This window comes from Oncorhynchus clarkii, chromosome 31 (genome assembly GCF_045791955.1).
Source record: "Oncorhynchus clarkii lewisi isolate Uvic-CL-2024 chromosome 31, UVic_Ocla_1.0, whole genome shotgun sequence".
In the NCBI taxonomy this organism is placed as follows: Eukaryota; Metazoa; Chordata; class Actinopteri; order Salmoniformes; family Salmonidae; genus Oncorhynchus; species Oncorhynchus clarkii.
Genome location: NC_092177.1, coordinates 15,404,268 through 15,424,204, shown reverse-complemented (window position 1 = coordinate 15,424,204; position 19,937 = coordinate 15,404,268). Strand labels below are relative to the sequence as shown.

At 43.4% G+C, this 19,937-nt stretch overlaps 1 protein-coding gene across 1 annotated transcript in view; it reads left to right on the top strand.

Annotated features, from left to right (window-relative positions):
• Positions 1 to 19,937, top strand: part of LOC139390480 (glutamate receptor 1-like) — a 190,419-nt gene that overhangs the window by 80,387 nt on the left and 90,095 nt on the right. The window contains exons 4-5 of the mRNA XM_071137612.1: positions 3,233 to 3,417; positions 19,026 to 19,079. Coding sequence (XP_070993713.1) covers positions 3,233 to 3,417; positions 19,026 to 19,079 — 239 coding nt within the window. The remainder of the gene's footprint in view (positions 1 to 3,232; positions 3,418 to 19,025; positions 19,080 to 19,937) is intronic.

Here is a 19,937-nt window from a genome sequence, read left to right as displayed (position 1 = left end):
TCCTACTGTATGTTAGCATGACAGATGAATTACTGATGGATAGTCCTACTGTATGTTAGCATGACAGATGTATTACTGATGGATAGTCCTACTGTATGTTAGCATGACAGATGTATTACTGATGGATAGTCCTACTGTATGTTAGCATGACAGATGTATTACTGATGGATAGTCCTACTGTATGTTAGTATGACAGATGTATTACTGATGGATAGTCCTACTGTATGTTAGCATGACAGATGTATTACTGATGGATAGTCCTACTGTATGTTAGCATGCCAGATGTGTTACTGATGGAAAGTGCTACTGTATGTTAGCATGACAGATGTATTACTGATGGATAGTCCTACTGTATGTTAGCATGACAGATGTATTACTGATGGATAGTCCTACTGTATGTTAGCATGACAGATGTATTACTGATGGATAGTCCTATTGTATGTTAGCATGACAGATGTATTACTGATGGATAGTCCTACTGTATGTTAGCATGACATCTGTATTACTGATGGATAGTCCTACTGTATGTTAGCATGACAGATGTGTTACTGATGGATAGTCCTACTTTATGTTAGAATGACAGATGTATTACTGATGGATAGTCCTACTGTATGTTAGCATGACAGATGTATTACTGATGGATAGTCCTACTGTATGTTAGCATGACAGATTAATTACTGATGGATAGTCCTACTGTATGTTAGCATGACAGATGAATTACTGATGGATAGTCCTACTGTATGTTAGCATGACAGATGTATTACTGATGGATAGTCCTACTGTATGTTAGCATGACAGATGTATTACTGATGGATAGTCCTACTGTATGTTAGCATGACAGATGTATTACTGATGGATAGTCTTACGATATGTTTGTATGACAGATGTATTACTGATGGATAGTCCTACTGTATGTTAGCATGACAGATGTATTACTGATGGATAGTCCTACTGTATGTTAGTATGACAGATGTATTACTGATGGATAAAGCCTACTGTATGTTAGCATGACAGATGTATTACTGATGGATAGTCCTACTGTATGTTAGCATGCCAGATGTGTTACTGATGGATAGTGCTACTGTATGTTAGCATGACAGATGTATTACTGATGGATAGTCCTACTGTATGTTAGCATGACAGATGTATTACTGATGGATAGTCCTACTGTATGTTAGCATGACAGATGTATTACTGATGGAAAGTCCTATTGTATGTTAGCATGACAGATGTATTACTGATGGATAGTCCTACTGTATGTTAGCATGACAGATGTATTACTGATGGAAAGTCCTATTGTATGTTAGCAAGACAGATGTATTACTGATGGATAGTCCTACTGTATGTTAGCATGACATCTGTATTACTGATGGATAGTCCTACTGTATGTTAGCATGACAGATGTATTACTGATGGAAAGTCCTATTGTATGTTAGCAAGACAGATGTATTACTGATGGATAGTCCTACTGTATGTTAGCATGACATCTGTATTACTAATGGATAGTCCTACTGTATGTTAGCATGACAGATGTGTTACTGATGGATAGTCCTACTTTATGTTAGCATGACAGATGTATTACTGATGGATAGTCCTACTGTATGTTAGCATGACAGATGTGTTACTGATGGATAGTCCTACTGTATGTTAGCATGACAGATGTATTACTGATGGATAGTCCTACTGTATGTTAGCATGCCAGATGTGTTACTGATGGATAGTCCTACTGTATGTTAGCATGACAGATGTGTTACTGATGGATAGTCCTACTGTATGTTAGCATGACAGATATGTTACTGATGGATAGTCCTACTGTATGTTAGCATGACAGATGTATTACTGATGGATAGTCCTACTGTATGTTAGCATGACAGATGTATTACTGATGGATAGTCCTACTGTATGTTAGCATGACAGATGTATTACTGATGGATAGTCCTACTGTATGTTAGCATGACAGATGTGTTACTGATGGATAGTCCTACTGTATGTTAGCATGACAGATGTATTACTGATGGATAGTCCTACTGTATGTTAGCATGACAGATGTATTACTGATGGATAGTGCTACTGTATGTTAGCATGACAGATGTATTACTGATGGATAGTCCTACTGTATGTTAGCATGACAGATGAATTACTGATGGATAGTCCTACTGTATGTTAGCATGACAGATGTATTACTGATGGATAGTCCTACTGTATGTTAGCATGACAGATGTATTACTGATGGATAGTCCTACTGTATGTTAGCATGACAGATGTATTACTGATGGATAGTCCTACTGTATGTTAGCATGACAGATGTATTACTGATGGATAGTCCTACTGTATGTTAGCATGACAGATGTATTACTGATGGATAGTCCTACTGTATGTTAGCATGACAGATGTATTACTGATGGATAGTCCTACTGTATGTTAGCATGACAGATGTGTTACTGATGGATAGTCCTACTGTATGTTAGCATGACAGATGTATTACTGATGGATAGTCCTACTGTATGTTAGCATGACAGATGTATTACTGATGGATAGTCCTACTGTATGTTAGCATGACAGATGTATTACTGATGGATAGTCCTACTGTATGTTAGCATGACAGATGTATTACTGATGGATAGTCCTACTGTATGTTAGCATGACAGATGTATTACTGATGGATAGTCCTACTGTATGTTAGCATGACAGATGTATTACTGATGGATAGTCCTACTGTATGTTAGCATGACAGATGTATTACTGATGGATAGTCCTACTGTATGTTAGCATGACAGATGTATTACTGATGGATAGTCCTACTGTATGTTAGCATGACAGATGTATTACTGATGGATAGTCCTACTGTATGTTAGCATGACAGATGTATTACTGATGGATAGTCCTACTGTATGTTAGCATGACATATGTGTTACTGATGGATAGTCCTACTGTATGTTAGCATGACAGATGTATTACTGATGGATAGTCCTACTGTATGTTACCATGACAGATGTATTACTGATGGATAGTCCTACTGTATGTTAGCATGACAGATGTGTTACTGATGGATAGTCCTACTGTATGTTAGCATGACAGATGTATTACTGATGGATAGTCCTACTGTATGTTAGCATGACAGATGTATTATTGATGTATAGTCCAGTCCAGGGCATTTTGGGAATATGATTTTGGAACACAGCCATAGTTCACCTCTAAACCCTGACCTCTGACTTTTACCCTTGACTTGTAGGCCTGTCTGTGCTGCAGAAGGTCCTGGACACGGCTGCTGAGAGGAGCTGGCTGGTGACGTCTGTCAACGTAGAGACCATGACGGAGGCCTCATTCCTCAAGGTGTTTCAAGACCTGGACAAGAGGAAGGAGGGACAGATCATCATTGACTGTGAGACCGAACGACTCACCTCCATCCTCAAAAAGGTAACAAGAGATTGAGAGACTCACCTCATCCTCAAAAAGGTAACGAGAGACTGAGAGACTCACCTCATCCTCAAAAAGGTAATGAGAGACTGAGAGACTCACCTCATCCTCAAAACGATAACGAGAGACTGAGAGACTCACCTCATCCTCAATAAGGTAATGAGAGACTGAGAGACTCACCTCATCCTCAAAAAGGTAATGAGAGACTGAGAGACTCACCTCATCCTCAATAAGGTAATGAGAGACTGAGAGACTCACCTCATCCTCAAAAATGTAACGAGAGACTGAGAGACTCACCTCATCCTCAAAAAGGTAATGGGAGACTCACCTCATCCTCAAAACAATAACGAGAGACTGAGAGACTCACCTCATCCTCAAAACGATAACAAGAGACTGAGAGACTCACCTCATCCTCAATAAGGTAATGAGAGACTGAGAGATTGAGCCAGTCATCTCCATCGCTAGTAATGGGCTAGTAATGGGCTAGTAATGGGCTAGTATTGGGCTAGTATTGTATAGTATACATAAGCCAGAACTTTGACAGATCTGGGTCAGCCAGAACTTTGACAGACCTGGGTCAGCCAGAACTTTGACAGATCTGGGTCAGCCAGAACTTTGACAGATCTGGGTCAGCCAGAACTTTGACAGATCTGGGTCAGCCAGAACTGGATTCACATAAAAATGCTGTGCGAATTAAAAAAGTGGGCTTGATATGTGCCATCGTAATTTTGCTTTCTGTGAATTAAAATAAATCCAGACATTTAAAAAAGCATTGCTCTGTTGCACGTGTGACATAATTTAAATAAATACCACATAGCCAGCAAAAGAGGGGAGATAGAAAGACAGAGAGTAATAACAAGAGATAGAAGAGAAGGTAAAAGAGGCAGGTTGATGTTTATTGTCAAGAATCTTCCGCTTGATAGGCCAGCTGTAAAGTCAAAATGGGCTATATCATAAAAATGTGTAAAAACAAAAATGACCTTTTTGGTTGTTATTTAAGGTTAAGGTTAGGCATTAGGGTTAGAAGTGTGGTTCAGGTTAGGGTTAAGGTAAGGGTTAGGTTAGGGTTTCAGACTTTATGACTTTGTGGTTGTGCCAGAGTGACTACTTTGTAGAGCTGCCTCCAGGGCATGATTCCTGACAATAAAGGCCAACCTGTGGAAGAGATGATCCTCCCAGGCAGTGGTCCGGTGTAGTTTATTAGTCTCAGTGTATTACAGACAGGAGATATAGATACGGTTAGGTTGACATTTGGAGCTGAAGAGAAACACTTACTCTCCACGCTACTGCTGCCTGGGAAGGGTGTATCCCGGCATAGCAATTAATGACACACACACACACACACACACACACACACACACACACACACACACACACACACACACACACACACACACACACACACAGGGATGCCCTTAATGATACATGCACACACGCTCACACACAAACACACACGCACCATTACCCAACTCACTCCCCCATACTTATGCATCCTTCCCCCTCCCACACACAGATACACACAGAAAGAACAGAGACCTCTATCCCCTCTTTCTCCTCCAACGCTTGGCTCTAGCTGTGTGAAGGCAGTGTCTGGTGTGTGAGTGTGTGTGAGTGTTATTGATGACCTGGTGTCCACACTTAAGGTAGTTGCATCACTTCTCACCAGTTTACAGCAGCTGAGCCACAGCAGTTCTCCGCTCAGACAGACTCCATCCATCACAGAGGTCTGCACCCTGCTCTATAGCAGCCTGTTTGTTATACACACGCACAGGGACCCACACGTGCACACACAGACACATACACGTATGCAGGCACCCAAATGTTAGCATGAACATATCATTCCAAAATCATGCGCGTTAATATGGAGTTGGTCCCCCCTTCGCTGCTATAACAGCCTCCACTCTTCTGGGAAGACTTTCCACTAGATGTTAGAACATTGCTGCGGGGACTTGCTTCCTTTCAGCCACAAGCATTAGTGAGGTCGGCACTGATGTTGGGCGATTATGCCTGGCTTGATGTTGGGCGGTTAGGCCTGGCTCGATATTGGGCGATTAGGCCTGGCTCGATGTTGGGCGATTAGGCCTGGCTCGATATTGGGCGATTAGGCCCGGCTCGATGTTGGGCGATTAGGCCCGGCTCGATGTTGGGCGATTACGCCCGGCTCGATGTTGGGCGATTAGGCCCGGCTCGATGTTGGGCGATTAGGCCCGGCTCGATGTTGGGCGATTAGGCCCGGCTCGATGTTGGGCGATTAGGCCCGGCTCGATGTTGGCCGATTATGCCCGGCTCGATGTTGGGCGATTAGGCCCGGCTCGATGTTGGGCGATTAGGCCCGGCTTGATGTTGGCCGATTACGCCCTGCTCGATGTTGGGCGATTAGGCCCGGCTCGATGTTGGGCGATTAGGCCTGGCTCGATATTGGGCGATTAGGCCTGGCTCGATGTTGGGCGATTAGGCCCGGCTCGATGTTGGCCGATTATGCCCGGCTCGATGTTGGGCGATTAGGCCCGGCTCGATGTTGGGCGATTAGGCCCGGCTTGATGTTGGCCGATTACGCCCTGCTCGATGTTGGGCGATTCAGTTGTAATGCAGTGAAGTTCTTCCACACTGATCTCGACAAACCATTTCTTTATGGACCTCGCTTTGTCCACAGGGGCATTGTCATGCTGAAACAGGAAAGGGCCTTCCCCAAACTGTTGTCACAAAGTTGGAAGCACAGAATTGTCTTGAATGTTATGGTATGCTGTAGTATTAAGATTTCCCTTTACTGGAACTAATGGGCCTAGCATGAACCATGAAAAACAGCCCCAGACCGTTGTTCCTTCTTCAACAAACTTTACAGTTGGCCCTATGCATTGGGGCAGGTAGCGTTCTCCTGGCATCCACCAAACCCAGACTCGTCCGTCAGACTGCGAGATAGTGTAGCATGATTCATCACGACAGAGAACGTGTTTCCACTGCTTCAATGGCAGCGAGCTTTACACCACTCCAGCCGACACTTGGCATTGACATGGTGATCTTAGGCTTGTGTGCGGCTGCTCGGCCACAGAAACCCATTTCATGAAGCTCCCGACGAACAGTTATTGTGCTGATGTTGCTCCCCAGTGTCTTGGGTATCAGTATCTCTAGGCCTCGTGCCTCTCCATCATCTTCTCCCAGTCTTGGATATCAGTATCTCTAGGCCTCGTGCCTCTCCATCATCTTCCCCCAGTCTTGGGTATCAGTATCTCTAGGCCTCGTGCCTCTCCATCATCTTCCCCCAGTGTCTTGGGTATCAGTGTCCCTAGGCCTCGTGCCTCTCCATCATCTTCCCCCAGTCTTGGGTATCAGTGTCTCTAGGCCTCGTGCCTCTCCATAATGTTTCCCCAGTCTTGGGTATCAGTGTCTCTAGGCCTCGTGCCTCTCCTCGCCGGAGACTACATTGTGCTGCAGGACATGCCTTGTGCTAGGGTCACCCTTAATATCTAATGCAACTGTCTGCTATGCCTTCCAGCCTGCTACACACACACACACACACACACACACACACACACACACACACACACACACAGGATATGAACGTGTGGGAGACTCTCAGAGGAAGAAAATATGTTGGGAATGTGTGAGGTCCATGTAAATTCCATGATCAGTTACAGAACCCCCACTCTATATGTCAGTAACAGAACCCCCACTCTATATGTCAGTAACAGAACCCCCACTCTATATGTCAGTTACAGAACCCCCACTCTATATGTCAGTTACAGAACCCCCACTCTATATGTCAGTTACAGAACCCCCACTCTATATGTCAGTTACAGAACCCCCACTCTATATGTCAGTTACATAACCCCCACTCTATATGTCAGTTACAGAACCCACGCTCTATATGTCAGTTACAGAACCCACACTCTATATGTCAGTTACAGAACCCCCACTCTATATGTCAGTTACAGAACCCACGCTCTTTATGTCAGTTACAGAACCCACGCTCTATATGTCAGTTACAGAACCCACGCTCTATATGTCAGTTACAGAACCCACACTCTATATGTCAGTTACATAACCCACGCTCTATATGTCAGTTACAGAACCCACGCTCTATATGTCAGTTACAGAACCCACGCTCTATATGTCAGTTACAGAACCCCCACTCTATATGTCAGTTACAGAACCCCCACTCTATATGTCAGTTACAGAACCCCCACTCTATATGTCAGTTACAGAACCCCCACTCTATATGTCAGTTACAGAACCCACGCTCTATATATCAGTAACAGAACCCACACTCTATATGTCAGTTACAGAACCCCCACTCTATATGTCAGTTACAGAACCCCCACTCTATATGTCAGTTACAGAACCCCCACTCTATCTGTCAGTTACAGAACCCCCACTCTATATGTCAGTTACAGAACCCCCACTCTATATGTCAGTTACAGAACCCCCACTCTATATGTCAATAACAGAACCCCCTCTATAGCCTCAGACGTATACACGGAGCAGTACATATCTATGAATCAAACAATTATCAGTTTATAGGTCCCCATCGAATGAACAATTTCACAAATGGATTCATTCATAGAACTCTATAGCTGTATAGATTTCCTTTTTAGTGATTTAGCAGATGCTCTAATCCAAAGCGACTTATAGTAAGTAGTAAGTGCATACATTTTTATACCAGTCCCCCGTGGGAATCGAACCCACAACCCTGGCGAATCCACAACCAACTGAGCCACACGGAACCATCCCGTCTACACTACAATTTATATTTTCCTCTCTTCTCTTCTCCTCGCCTCACCTAAAATATCTTACCCTCTCCTCCCCAGTCCATCTCTTCTCAATCTCTCTCCTCCTTTCCTCCCCACTCCCTCTCCTCCCCACCCCTTCTCCTCTCCAATCCCTCTCCTCTCTGCCCCTCTTTTCTCCAATCCCTCTCCTCTTCTCCCCACTCCCTCTCCTCTCCTTTCCTCCTCACTCCCTCTCCTCCCCACTATCTCTCCTCTTCTTTCCACTCTCTCTCCTCTCCTTCCCACTCTCTCTCCTCTCCTCCCCACCCCTTCTCCTCTCCAATCCCTCTCCTCTTCTCCCCACTCTCTCCCTTCTCCTTTCCTCCTCACTCCATCTCCTCCCCACTATCTCCTCTTCTTTCCACTCTCTCTCCTCTCCTCCCCACTCTCTCTCCTCTTCTCCCCACTCCCACTCCTCTACAATCCCTCTCATCTCCTCCCCACTATCTCTCCTCTCCTCTCCTCCCCACTTCCTCTCCTCTCCTCCCCAGTTCCTCTCCTCTCCACCCCCTCTCCTCCTCTCCTCCCCACTATCTCTCCTCTCCACCCTCTCCTCTCCTCCCCACTCCCTCTCCTCTCCTCCCCACTCCCTCTACTCTCCTCCCCACTCCCTCTACTCTCCTCCCCAGTCCCTCTACTCTCCTCCCCAGTCCCTCTACTCTCCTCCCCAGTCCCTCACCTCTCCATCCCAGTCCCTATCCTCTCCTCCGCTACCTAAGTTATTGGAGCTATTTGGCGTAGCAGCTAGCAGGGTTTTCTTGAACGCAGCCCGCAACACGGTTAGCCAACGTGGCTGGGACCGCAGATTGTCTAAATCCCTGCTATTTGTTGTTTTCAATCTTCCCTGTGACCTGCCCTGTCTGGAACTGCAAGGAATAACAGCGTAACCTACATTGCTAGCTACCATGACAAAGACCAAAGCCAGCGGGAGTACCATTGAGGACAGTGGTGTCTCTCTATCAGAGGTGAAGGATATTTTAAAAGAACAAAAAGAGACCTACAAGCACTTGTTACAACTGCTTCAAGTGTTTTGTCCAAATACTTGTGGATTCTACTAATAAAAGAATGGACGCCCTGACCAGAGAGGTCCAGGACCTGAAGAACAGTTTGCAGTTCTCCCAGGGTCAGCTCGATGAGTTGAAACAGGAGAACGGCAAGAAGAGTCTTTGAGAGAGGACATCAGTTCTGTGTGTCAATCCATGATAACAATGACAGATAAATCAGACTCGAGGGACAATCAAGACGGAACAACATGGTGGTGGACGGAATTGCAGAATCTCCACATGAGATCTGGACGGAGTCTGAGGAATTGAAGATGGACCACAGGACGTTTGAGGTGGAGCACGCCCACAGGACTGGGAAACCCAGCACCGGCCCAGGTGACAGGCCCAGGCCGATAGTGGTCAAGTTCCTGATGTTCAAGGACAAGGTAGCTGTTCTGGAAAGAGCCAAGAACTTGAGAGGAGCGTATATCTTCCTCAATGAGGACTATCCTGAAGCTGTGCGCCAGAAGAGGAAAGAATTTATCCCAGCCATGAAAGCTGCCAGAGCGTGTGGGGACATTGCTTACATCCGCTATGACAGGCTCATTGTCCACCCTCCCACCCAGAAGCCTAGAAGGGATGAGAGAGCCAAGCTATAACCACGCAACACACACACACACCAATTGATTAATGGACTGCTGAATGTAGATTTATTTTATCTTGCTTTATTTGCTCTTTTCAGTATTATGTCTATCTCTGTTAAGCTACCCAGGAAAGGGCTGAAAATAGTCCATATTAATATATTAATATATGTAGCCTTAGAAATAAGGTTCATAAAACCAATAACTCGCTAACATCAGATAACATTCATATATTATCATTCATATATTATCAATGAGACTCACTTAGATAATTAATTTGATGATACATCAGTTGCAATACAAGGATATACAATCTATAGAAGAGACATAAATGTTAATGGGGGAGGTGTTGCTGTATATATTCAGAGCCATATCCCTGTAATACTTAGAGAATATATTATGTCGTGTTATTTAAGTGTTGTGGTTGCAAGTTCACTTGGCACATCTAAAGCCTTTTCTTTTGGTGTGTTGCTATAGTCCACCAAGTGCTAACAGTCAGTATCTAAATAATATGTGTGAAATGCTTAGTTTTCATCAAGCTGTCTGCTCAAGAGGAAGCTTCTTACTGTAACCATTGCCTGTAATCTGGTTCAGGTTATTAATCAACCTACCAGGGTGTTTACAAACAAAACAGGAACAAGATCATCCACCTGTACAATCACATTTGTACTAATACTGTATAACTCTGTTCTAAAGCTGTATGCGTACCCATTGGATGCAGTAATCACAATATAGTGGCTATATACAGGAAAGACAAAGTTCCAAGCTGGGCAGCTGGGCCTAAAATAGTATATAAGAGAACATATAAAAGATTTAGCTGTGACTCTTATGTGGATGATGTTAAAGAGATGTGTTGGTCTCATGTAATTAATGAGGAGCATCCAGACGCTGCACTTGCTGAATTTATGCTGAATTTATGAAATTGCTTCTTCTAATTATTGATAAACACCTGTTAAGAAACTGACTGTTAGAACTGGAATTGAAAAGCTGTATGGTTGAAAGAGATGGGGCAAAAGGAGTGGCTAATAAGTCTGACTGGCTGACTTACTGCAAATTGAGAAATTATGTGACTAAACTCAACAAAAATAATAATAAACTTTATTATAAAACCAAGATCAATGATATAAAGAATAATGGAAAAAGCTTTGGAGTACTTTATATGAAATTATGGGCAGAAAGACAAATTCAACTCCATCTTTCATCAAATCAGATGGCTTATTCATCACAAAACCATTTGATGTTGCCAATTATTTTAATGATTATTTCATTGGCAAAGTGGGCAAATTTAGGCAGGAAATGCCAACAACGAACAGTGAGCATTCATGCATAAAACAAATAATGAAAGAAAAGCATTGCAAGTTTGAGTTTTGTAAAGTTAGTGTGGGAGATGTGGAGAAAGTATTGTTATTGATCATGACAAACCTCCTGGCATTGACAAGTTAGATGGAAGCTACTGAGGATGGTAGCTGACTCTATAGCCACTCCTGTCGGAGTGGCCCTCAACAAGAGAAGGGCCCTCAACATGTACTGCACTGACACAAATGACTGATGATTGGTTGAAAGAAATCGATAAGAAGAAGATTGTGGGAGCTGTACTGTTAGATTTCAGTGCAGCCTTTCATATTATTGACCATAACCTGTTGTTTAAAAACGTATGTGCTATGGCTTTTCAAAATCTGCCATAGTGTGGATTCAGAGCTATCTGTCGAATAGAACTCAAAGAGTTTTCTTTAATGGAAGCTTCTCTAATGTCAAACATGTCAAGTTTGGTGTACTGCAGGGCAGCTCTCTAGGCCCTCTACTCTTTTCTATTTTACCAATTGCCTGCCACTGGCATTAAACAAAGCATGTGTGTCCATGTATACTGAAGATTCAACCATATACGCATCAGCAACCACAGCTAATGAAGTCACTGAAACCCTTAACTTCTTGATCCTACTTGAGACGCAGATGTCTCAACTAGGCACCTGGAAATGCAAATGCGCTACGCTAAATGCTAAATGTACTCGTTAAAACTCAAACCTTGATCAAAATTCACAAGCAGGGTATTGAATTAAAGCTACACTCGTTGTGAACCTAGTCAACAAGTCAGATTTTTAAAATGCTTTTCGGCGAAAGCATGAGAAGCTATTATCTGATAGCATGCAACACCTCAAAATGCCTGAATGCGACGTAAACAAAGACTTTGCTTATCCGGCGCTGCACAAAACGCAGAAATAAAATATAAACATTCATTACCTTTGACGAGCTTCTTTCTTGGCACTCCTATATGCCCCATAAACATCACTATTGGGTCTTTTTTTCGTTTAAATCGGTCCATATATACCCAAAATAGCTTTCTATGGAAGCTGTGTCATTCAGAAAAAAACATCGTTTTTAAACGCTGCGTCATTTTTTTAAATTAAAAAAGTTGACGATAAACTTTTACAAAACACTTCGAAATCCTTTTGTAATCCAACTTTAGGTATTAGTAAACGTTTATAATCTATCAAAATGATTACAGGGCGATGTATATTCAATAGCTCCTCGTCTGCAAATCAATGGCTGCCAATGTCCACATTGAAAAGATCCTGGTGGAGACCGGAAGAAACGGAATCCAGATAGTTGGATTTTCCAACAAAAAATTCAATTGAAAATGACGACAATGACGACATCGTGTGGAATTGGTATGAATTGCATGCAGGTCGATATTAAATTTTGTCCCCTTTTAACAACCCATGAAAGTGACTTATGGAAATTATTTTTAGCTTTCAGAGAGCAGTTTTTCTTGCGTTTTTCAATGAAACACACGATCTGTTATAGTCACAGCCGTGATTTAACCAGTTTTAGAAACTTCAGAGTGTTTTCTATCCACACATACTAATCATATGCATATACTATATTCCTGGCATGAGTAGCAGGACGCTGAAAAGTTGCGCGATTTTTAACAGAATGTTCGAAAAAGGAAGGGGTAGACTTAAGAGGTTGCAGTCTGTTTTGGAATGGGTGGCTAGTAGTAAACTGGTCCTGAACATCTCTAAAACTAAGAATGTTGTATTTGGTACAAATCATTCCTTAAGTGCTAGACCTCAGCTGAATCTGGTAATGAATGGTGTAGCTGTTGAAGAAGTTGAGGAGACTAAATTACTTGGCGTTACCTTAGATTGTAAAGTGTCATGGTCAAAACATATAGATTCAATGGTTGTAAAGATGGGGAGAGTTCTGGTCATAATAAAGGGATGCTGTGCTTTTTTGGCACCACACTCCAAAAAGCAAGTTCTGCAGGCTCTAGTTTTGTCTAATCTTGATTATTGTTCAGTCGTGTGGTCCAGTGCTGCAAAGAAAGACGTAGTTAAGCTGCAGCCGGCCCAGAACAGAGCGGCACGTTTAGCTCTTAATTGTAAAACTGAGGGCTGATATAAATACTATGCATGCCAGTCTCTCTTGGCTAAGAGTCGAGGAGAGACTGACTGCATCACTTCTTCTTTTTTGTAAAAAACATTGATGTGTTGAAAATCCCAAATTGTTTGCATCGTCAACTTGCACACAGCTCTGACAGTATTATATAGAGCCCATATTGCATGAAACTTCCTTCCATCTCCTTCCATCTCATATGTTAATCAAATGCCTACCCGGACTATTTGCATTGTGTGCTCCCCAACCCCTCTTTTTACGCTGCTACTCTCTGTTTATCATATATGCATAGTCACTTTAACCATATCTACATGTACATACTACCTCAATCAGTCTGACTAACCGGTGTCTGTATGTAGCCTTGCTACTTTTATAGCCTCGCTACTGTATATAGTCTGTCTTTTTACTGTTGTTTTATTTCTTTACCGACCTATTGTTCACCTAATAGCATTTTCACACTATTGTTTAGAGCCTGTAAGTAAACATTTCACTGTAAGGTTTAGAGCCTGTTGAATTCGGTGCACGTGACAAATAAACTTTGATTTGATTTATTGTTCAAATAAACAGCAAACCTGGTTTCAAAAAAAAGATAAATAAACACCTTGCGGCGCAACGCCTCTCCCCTATTTGACCCTGATAGTTTGTGTGTATGCATTGATATGTAGGCTACGCGTGCCTTTAAAAAAACGTATGTAGTTATGTCCTTGAGCTGTTCTTGTCTATTGATGTTCTGTATATGTCATTCTGTATTATGTTTTGTGTGGACCCCAGGAATAGTAGCTGCTGCTTTTGCAACGGCTAATGGGGATCCTAATAAAATACCAAATACCAAATACTATCTCTGCTCTCCTCCCCAGTCCATCTCCTCTCCTCCCCAGTCCATCTCCTCTCCTGCCCAGTTCCTCTCTTCTCCTCCCCAGTCCATCTCCTCTCCTGCCCAGTCCATCTCCTCTCCTGCCCAGTCCATCTCCTCTCCTCCCCAGTCCATCTCCTCTCCTGCCCAGTTCCTCTCCTCTCTTCCCCAGTCCATCTCCTCTCCTCCCCAGTCCATCTCCTCTCCTGCCCAGTCCATCTCCTCTCCTGCCCAGTCCATCTCCTCTCCTCCCCAGTCCATCTCCTCTCCTGCCCAGTCCATCTCCTCTCCTCCCCAGTCCATCTCCTCTCCTCCCCAGTCCATCTCCTCTCCTGCCCAGTCCATCTCCTCTCCTCCCCAGTCCATCTCCTCTCCTCCCCAGTCCATCTCCTCTCCTGCCCAGTCCATCTCCTCTCCTCCCCAGTCCATCTCCTCTCCTGCCCAGTTCCTCTCCTCTCCTCCCCAGTCCATCTCCTCTCCTCCCCAGTCCATCTCCTCTCCTGCCCAGTCCATCTCCTCTCCTGCCCAGTCCATCTCCTCTCCTGCCCAGTCCATCTCCTCTCCTCCCCAGTTCCTCTCCTCTCTCCCCACTATCACCTCTCCTCTCCTCCCCAGTCCATCTCCTCTCCTGCCCAGTCCATCTCCTCTCCTGCCCAGTCCATCTCCTCTCCTCCCCAGTCCATCTCCTCTCCTCCCCAGTCCATCTCCTCTCCTGCCCAGTCCATCTCCTCTCCTCCCCAGTCCATCTCCTCTCCTCCCCAGTCCATCTCCTCTCCTGCCCAGTCCATCTCCTCTCCTCCCCAGTCCATCTCCTCTCCTGCCCAGTTCCTCTCCTCTCCTCCCCAGTCCATCTCCTCTCCTCCCCAGTCCATCTCCTCTCCTCCCCAGTCCATCTCCTCTCCTCCCCAGTCCATCTCCTCTCCTGCCCAGTCCATCTCCTCTCCTCCCCAGTCCATCTCCTCTCCTGCCCAGTCCATCTCCTCTCCTGCCCAGTCCATCTCCTCTCCTCCCCAGTCCATCTCCTCTCCTGCCCAGTTCCTCTCCTCTCCTCCCCAGTCCATCTCCTCTCCTCCCCAGTCCATCTTCTCTCCTGCCCAGTCCATCTCCTCTCCTGCCCAGTCCATCTCCTCTCCTGCCCAGTCCATCTCCTCTCCTCCCCAGTTCCTCTCCTCTCTCCCCACTATCACCTCTCCTCTCTCCCCACAAATACATTTTGAAAGCTCTTAAAGTTAAAATGTTTCTATTATAACGTCTTTAATGATATCACCAAACAATAAATAATGATTCAATGTCCAACCCTTTGATGTTAAAGTTTGGGGCAGAGGCTATCTCTACACACAAAGGATTTTTAGCTTCTCCATATTGCAGTGCAGAGAGAGAGGAAGTTTTTGACCGGTCGTTAAAGTCCTAGAACCGGCCCCACTCCACTCTCTTTGATCCTCACCTAGGAGGGAAAGTCATGACAGTGGTTATGTGCTTAATGCTTTAACGTGAGCTAATGTACAGCCTGTATATAATTAGGGCCATGTTTTTAATCAATGTGTTTCTCATCTGTGGTAAATTGTAATTACTATTTACAGTTTTTTACAATCACTTTGGCACTAATTTCGGAACCTTGATGTCATTTTTCAAAACTCTAGACACAACCAATGATCAAAATGCACATTTTTCAAAACTCTTAACACTTTTTCCAATTGCTTTGATACAATACACGTAAAGCTAAGATCATTTGTTCATTGAACTAAAATCACCTGTTCAAAATGACACAACTTAACATCAAAGTATTACCATTTCAAAATGCAATTCACACATTACATCTGAGATGACTGTTGTCATGACGTTGGCCTCTTTGGGTATAGCAAGCCCCATCCCCCTCCCCCTGCCTCCCCCTTGCCTCCTTCAACTAGGCTGCTATGGCCAGAGAGAGGTCGTAAATTCCTGAGAAGACCCTGCCACATGGCCACATAGTATAAGAGGCAGAGTAGATTTTCATGGAGCACAAAATCATTTCTTCCACCTCACAGAACTTGAGGTACGAACAAACTTCATGTTCCGGAGAAAGTATAAAAGATCGATGAAGAATCCAGCTATGAACTGGTCCGTTTGTTACAACTTGGGGAAGCTCATGGGAGATGGTGTGGCCACATTACCATAACGCTATTTATATAATAGCCTCAGATATGAGGTTTACATGTAATTGTTGTATAAGATGAATGAGTGAGTATTATACTGTTTGTAAATTGTGTAATGTGATTTTGGACTGTTTAATGAAGGAAAACTCAGAAAGGGGATTGGAGTTAACTAAATCAGAGGACCGCCCATGAGCCCAGTTAGGGTCAGGCGTCCTGGGACAGCCCTTTTATGCCTTCCGAATTAAACCCCCACTCGGGTTTTCGATCAGCAGACCGAGCTTACCTCAATTACGAGATGGCTAAAGGTTGCAGACCATGTTTTTCTCCATTAGGAAGACAAAGGTTGTAGACCATTGCTGAATCTTTTAACCATACCACGTGGTTAAACTCTTAGACTATCGATACCGACAGAATAAGAACAAGTCTTTGATATTAATTACTAGTCTGCAGCTAGGAATTTGGTATCATTGAATGCGAAGAATGACAACCGCCGAAACACCAATTCTATAACGAAACGAATGAATGTCACTCTGAACAATCCACTCTAACCACAACCGAGAGAGAGAGGGAGAGAGACGGACAATTCTACAAAAGAAACAAACTTTTCACCAGCGATCAAGACGACACACTGAGCGTAAATATATATATTGATTGAAATTGTTCCCGAGTGAGTGAGCGTTCATGTGTAAAGGATTAGCATTTCAATTGTTATAATTATCACTCTGTAGTGACTTCTTAGTCGACCCCCACTTCCCCTTTTGTCTAACAAGCCGCGATGCCGGTTTAGCCCACTAGGGCACATTCGCCTATCATTTCTTGTAAACACATTTACCTTGTTTGTTTGTATGTTTATGCATTTCTGTGAATTACTTAATTAGTAATATATAAATGATTTAAGACAATTGATGTATGGATGACTCATAGTGAAGACTGGGTTCGTACAGATAACTAACGTGAGGTAAAGTAAATCATTAATTAATTAGAAGACTAATTGATCAGATAAAATATCTGAAAAGTTATTTTAGGAAATGATAACTTTGTAATCTGAATATTTTTCCTTGGTGCCCCGACTTCCTAGTAATTACAGTTACATGATTAATCAGTCTAATCGCGTAATACTAATTACAGAGAATCTTTGATAAAACTATCAGTCTTCAGTTAATGATAGTAAAGACACGACACTGTCTATTCATTTCATTACAATGACCTAACTATCAATTGACACAACTGCTCAAAATGATAAGTAACTGTTGCATTACTCTTAATGCATAGTTTTATTGAAACTGACAAGCAATATTCCATGTTTAGATCATGAAAGTTTCAGGATAACGAGATGCATTGACACCAATTACCGTGGAATATGAACCAATTGGACTACATTATCTATGGCTGTAATATTTCATCATCATTCTTCATCAGACACTGTTTCTATGGTCCCATGTACCACTTTTCCAGACCATGTTTTCAGATTTGACATTACTGTACACTCACCGGCCACTTTATTAGACCACTGATATTACCTGGTGTTGGTCAGCGTGAGAAGCAGGGCACAGTGCTCAGTTTGACTAGACTACTGATATTACCTGGTGTTGGTCAGCGTGAGAAGCAGGGCACAGTGCTCAGTTTGACTAGACTACTGATATTACCTGGTGTTGGTCAGCGTGAGAAGCAGGGCACAGTGCTCAGTTTGACTAGACTACTGATATTACCTGGTGTTGGTCAGCGTGAGAAGCAGGGCACAGTGCTCAGTTTGACTAGACTACTGATATTACCTGGTGTTGGTCAGCGTGAGAAGCAGGGCACAGTGCTCAGTTTGACTAGACTACTGATATTACCTGGTGTTGGTCAGCGTGAGAAGCAGGGCACAGTGCTCAGTTTGACTAGACTACTGATATTACCTGGTGTTGGTCAGCGTGAGAAGCAGGGCACAGTGCTCAGTTTGACTAGACTACTGATATTACCTGGTGTTGGTCAGCGTGAGAAGCAGGGCACAGTGCTCAGTTTGACTAGACTACTGATATTACCTGGTGTTGGTCAGCGTGAGAAGCAGGGCACAGTGCTCAGTTTGACTAGACTACTGATATTACCTGGTGTTGGTCAGCGTGAGAAGCAGGGCACAGTGCTCAGTTTGACTAGACTACTGATATTACCTGGTGTTGGTCAGCGTGAGAAGCAGGGCACAGTGCTCAGTTTGACTAGACTACTGATATTACCTGGTGTTGGTCAGCGTGAGAAGCAGGGCACAGTGCTCAGTTTGACTAGACTACTGATATTACCTGGTAATGGTCAGAATGCAACATGACTTGTAGATCAGTGACTTTCAACACAGTTACATGCTTCGTTCCACACTGAAGGAGAGGACACATCAGTTGTCACAAAAGGTGAGAGGTATTTTCAGGAGGTAGAAAGAACTTTACATGAGCAAAAATAAATGTGAATTAGCCATTTGTAACGCTTGAATGGACCGGTGCATGCTACATTTGGATCGGTTCGGGGTCCGCGGAATAATGCAGTCATATCTTAAATATTTAAATTGGGGACTGACTCGTATTGGTTCATCTTTACAATCCCTACTATTTAACAAGCTCTTATGTCTATCTGTATGCATGGGATGAGACTACAGGAATGACACACACACACACACACACCACACACACACACACACACACACACACACACACACACACACACCACACACACACACACACACACACACACACCACACACAAACACACACACACACACACACCACACACAAACACACACACACACACACACACACACACAAACACACACACACACACACACACTAAAGTCATGTCTTCTCTGCTCTGCTCCAGATCGTTGAACAGGGGAAGAATGCTAAGAGTTACCACTACATCCTGGCCAACCTGGTAAGATCTCTATCTCTCTACTGTATCTATATACCTCCATCTCTCTCTGTCTCTTTCTCTCCCTCTCTATTTATATATTATCTCAACACAATTCAATTGAAGGGCTTTATTGGCATGGGAAACATATGTTAACATTACCAAAGCAAGTGAAATAGATAATAAACAAAAGTTAAATAAACAATAAAAAATGTTTTACAATAAACATCACACTCACAGAAGTTCCAAAACAATAAAGACATTTCAAATGTCATATTATTTCTATATACAGTGTTGCAATGATGTGTAAATAGTTAAAGTACAAAAGGGTAAATAAATAAACATAAATATGGGTTGTATTTACAATGGTGTTTGTTCTTCACTGGTTGCCCTTTTCTTGTGGCAACAGGTCACAAATCTGCTGTGGGAAAATATGTGTCTCTAATATGGTTATACATTGGACAGGAGGTTAGGAAGTGCAGCTCAGTTTCCACCTCATTTTGTGGGCAGTGAGCACACAGCCTGTCTTCTCTTGAGTGCCATGTCTGCCTACGGCGGCCTTTCTCAATAGCAAGGCTATGCTCACTGAGTCTGTACATAGTCAAAGCTTTCCTTATTTTGGGTCAGTCACAGTGGTCAGGTATTCTGCCACTGTGTACTCTCTGTTTAGGGCCAAATAGCATTCTAGTTGGCTCTGTTTTTTGTTAATTATTTCCAATGTGTCAAGTAATTCTATGTTTATTTTCTCATTATTTGGTTGGGTCTAACTGTGTTGCTGTCCTGGGGATGTGTGGGGTCTGTTTGTGTTTGTGAACAGAGCCCCAGGACCAGCTTTCTTAAGGGACTCTTCTCCAGGTTCATCTCTCTGTAGGTGATGGCTTT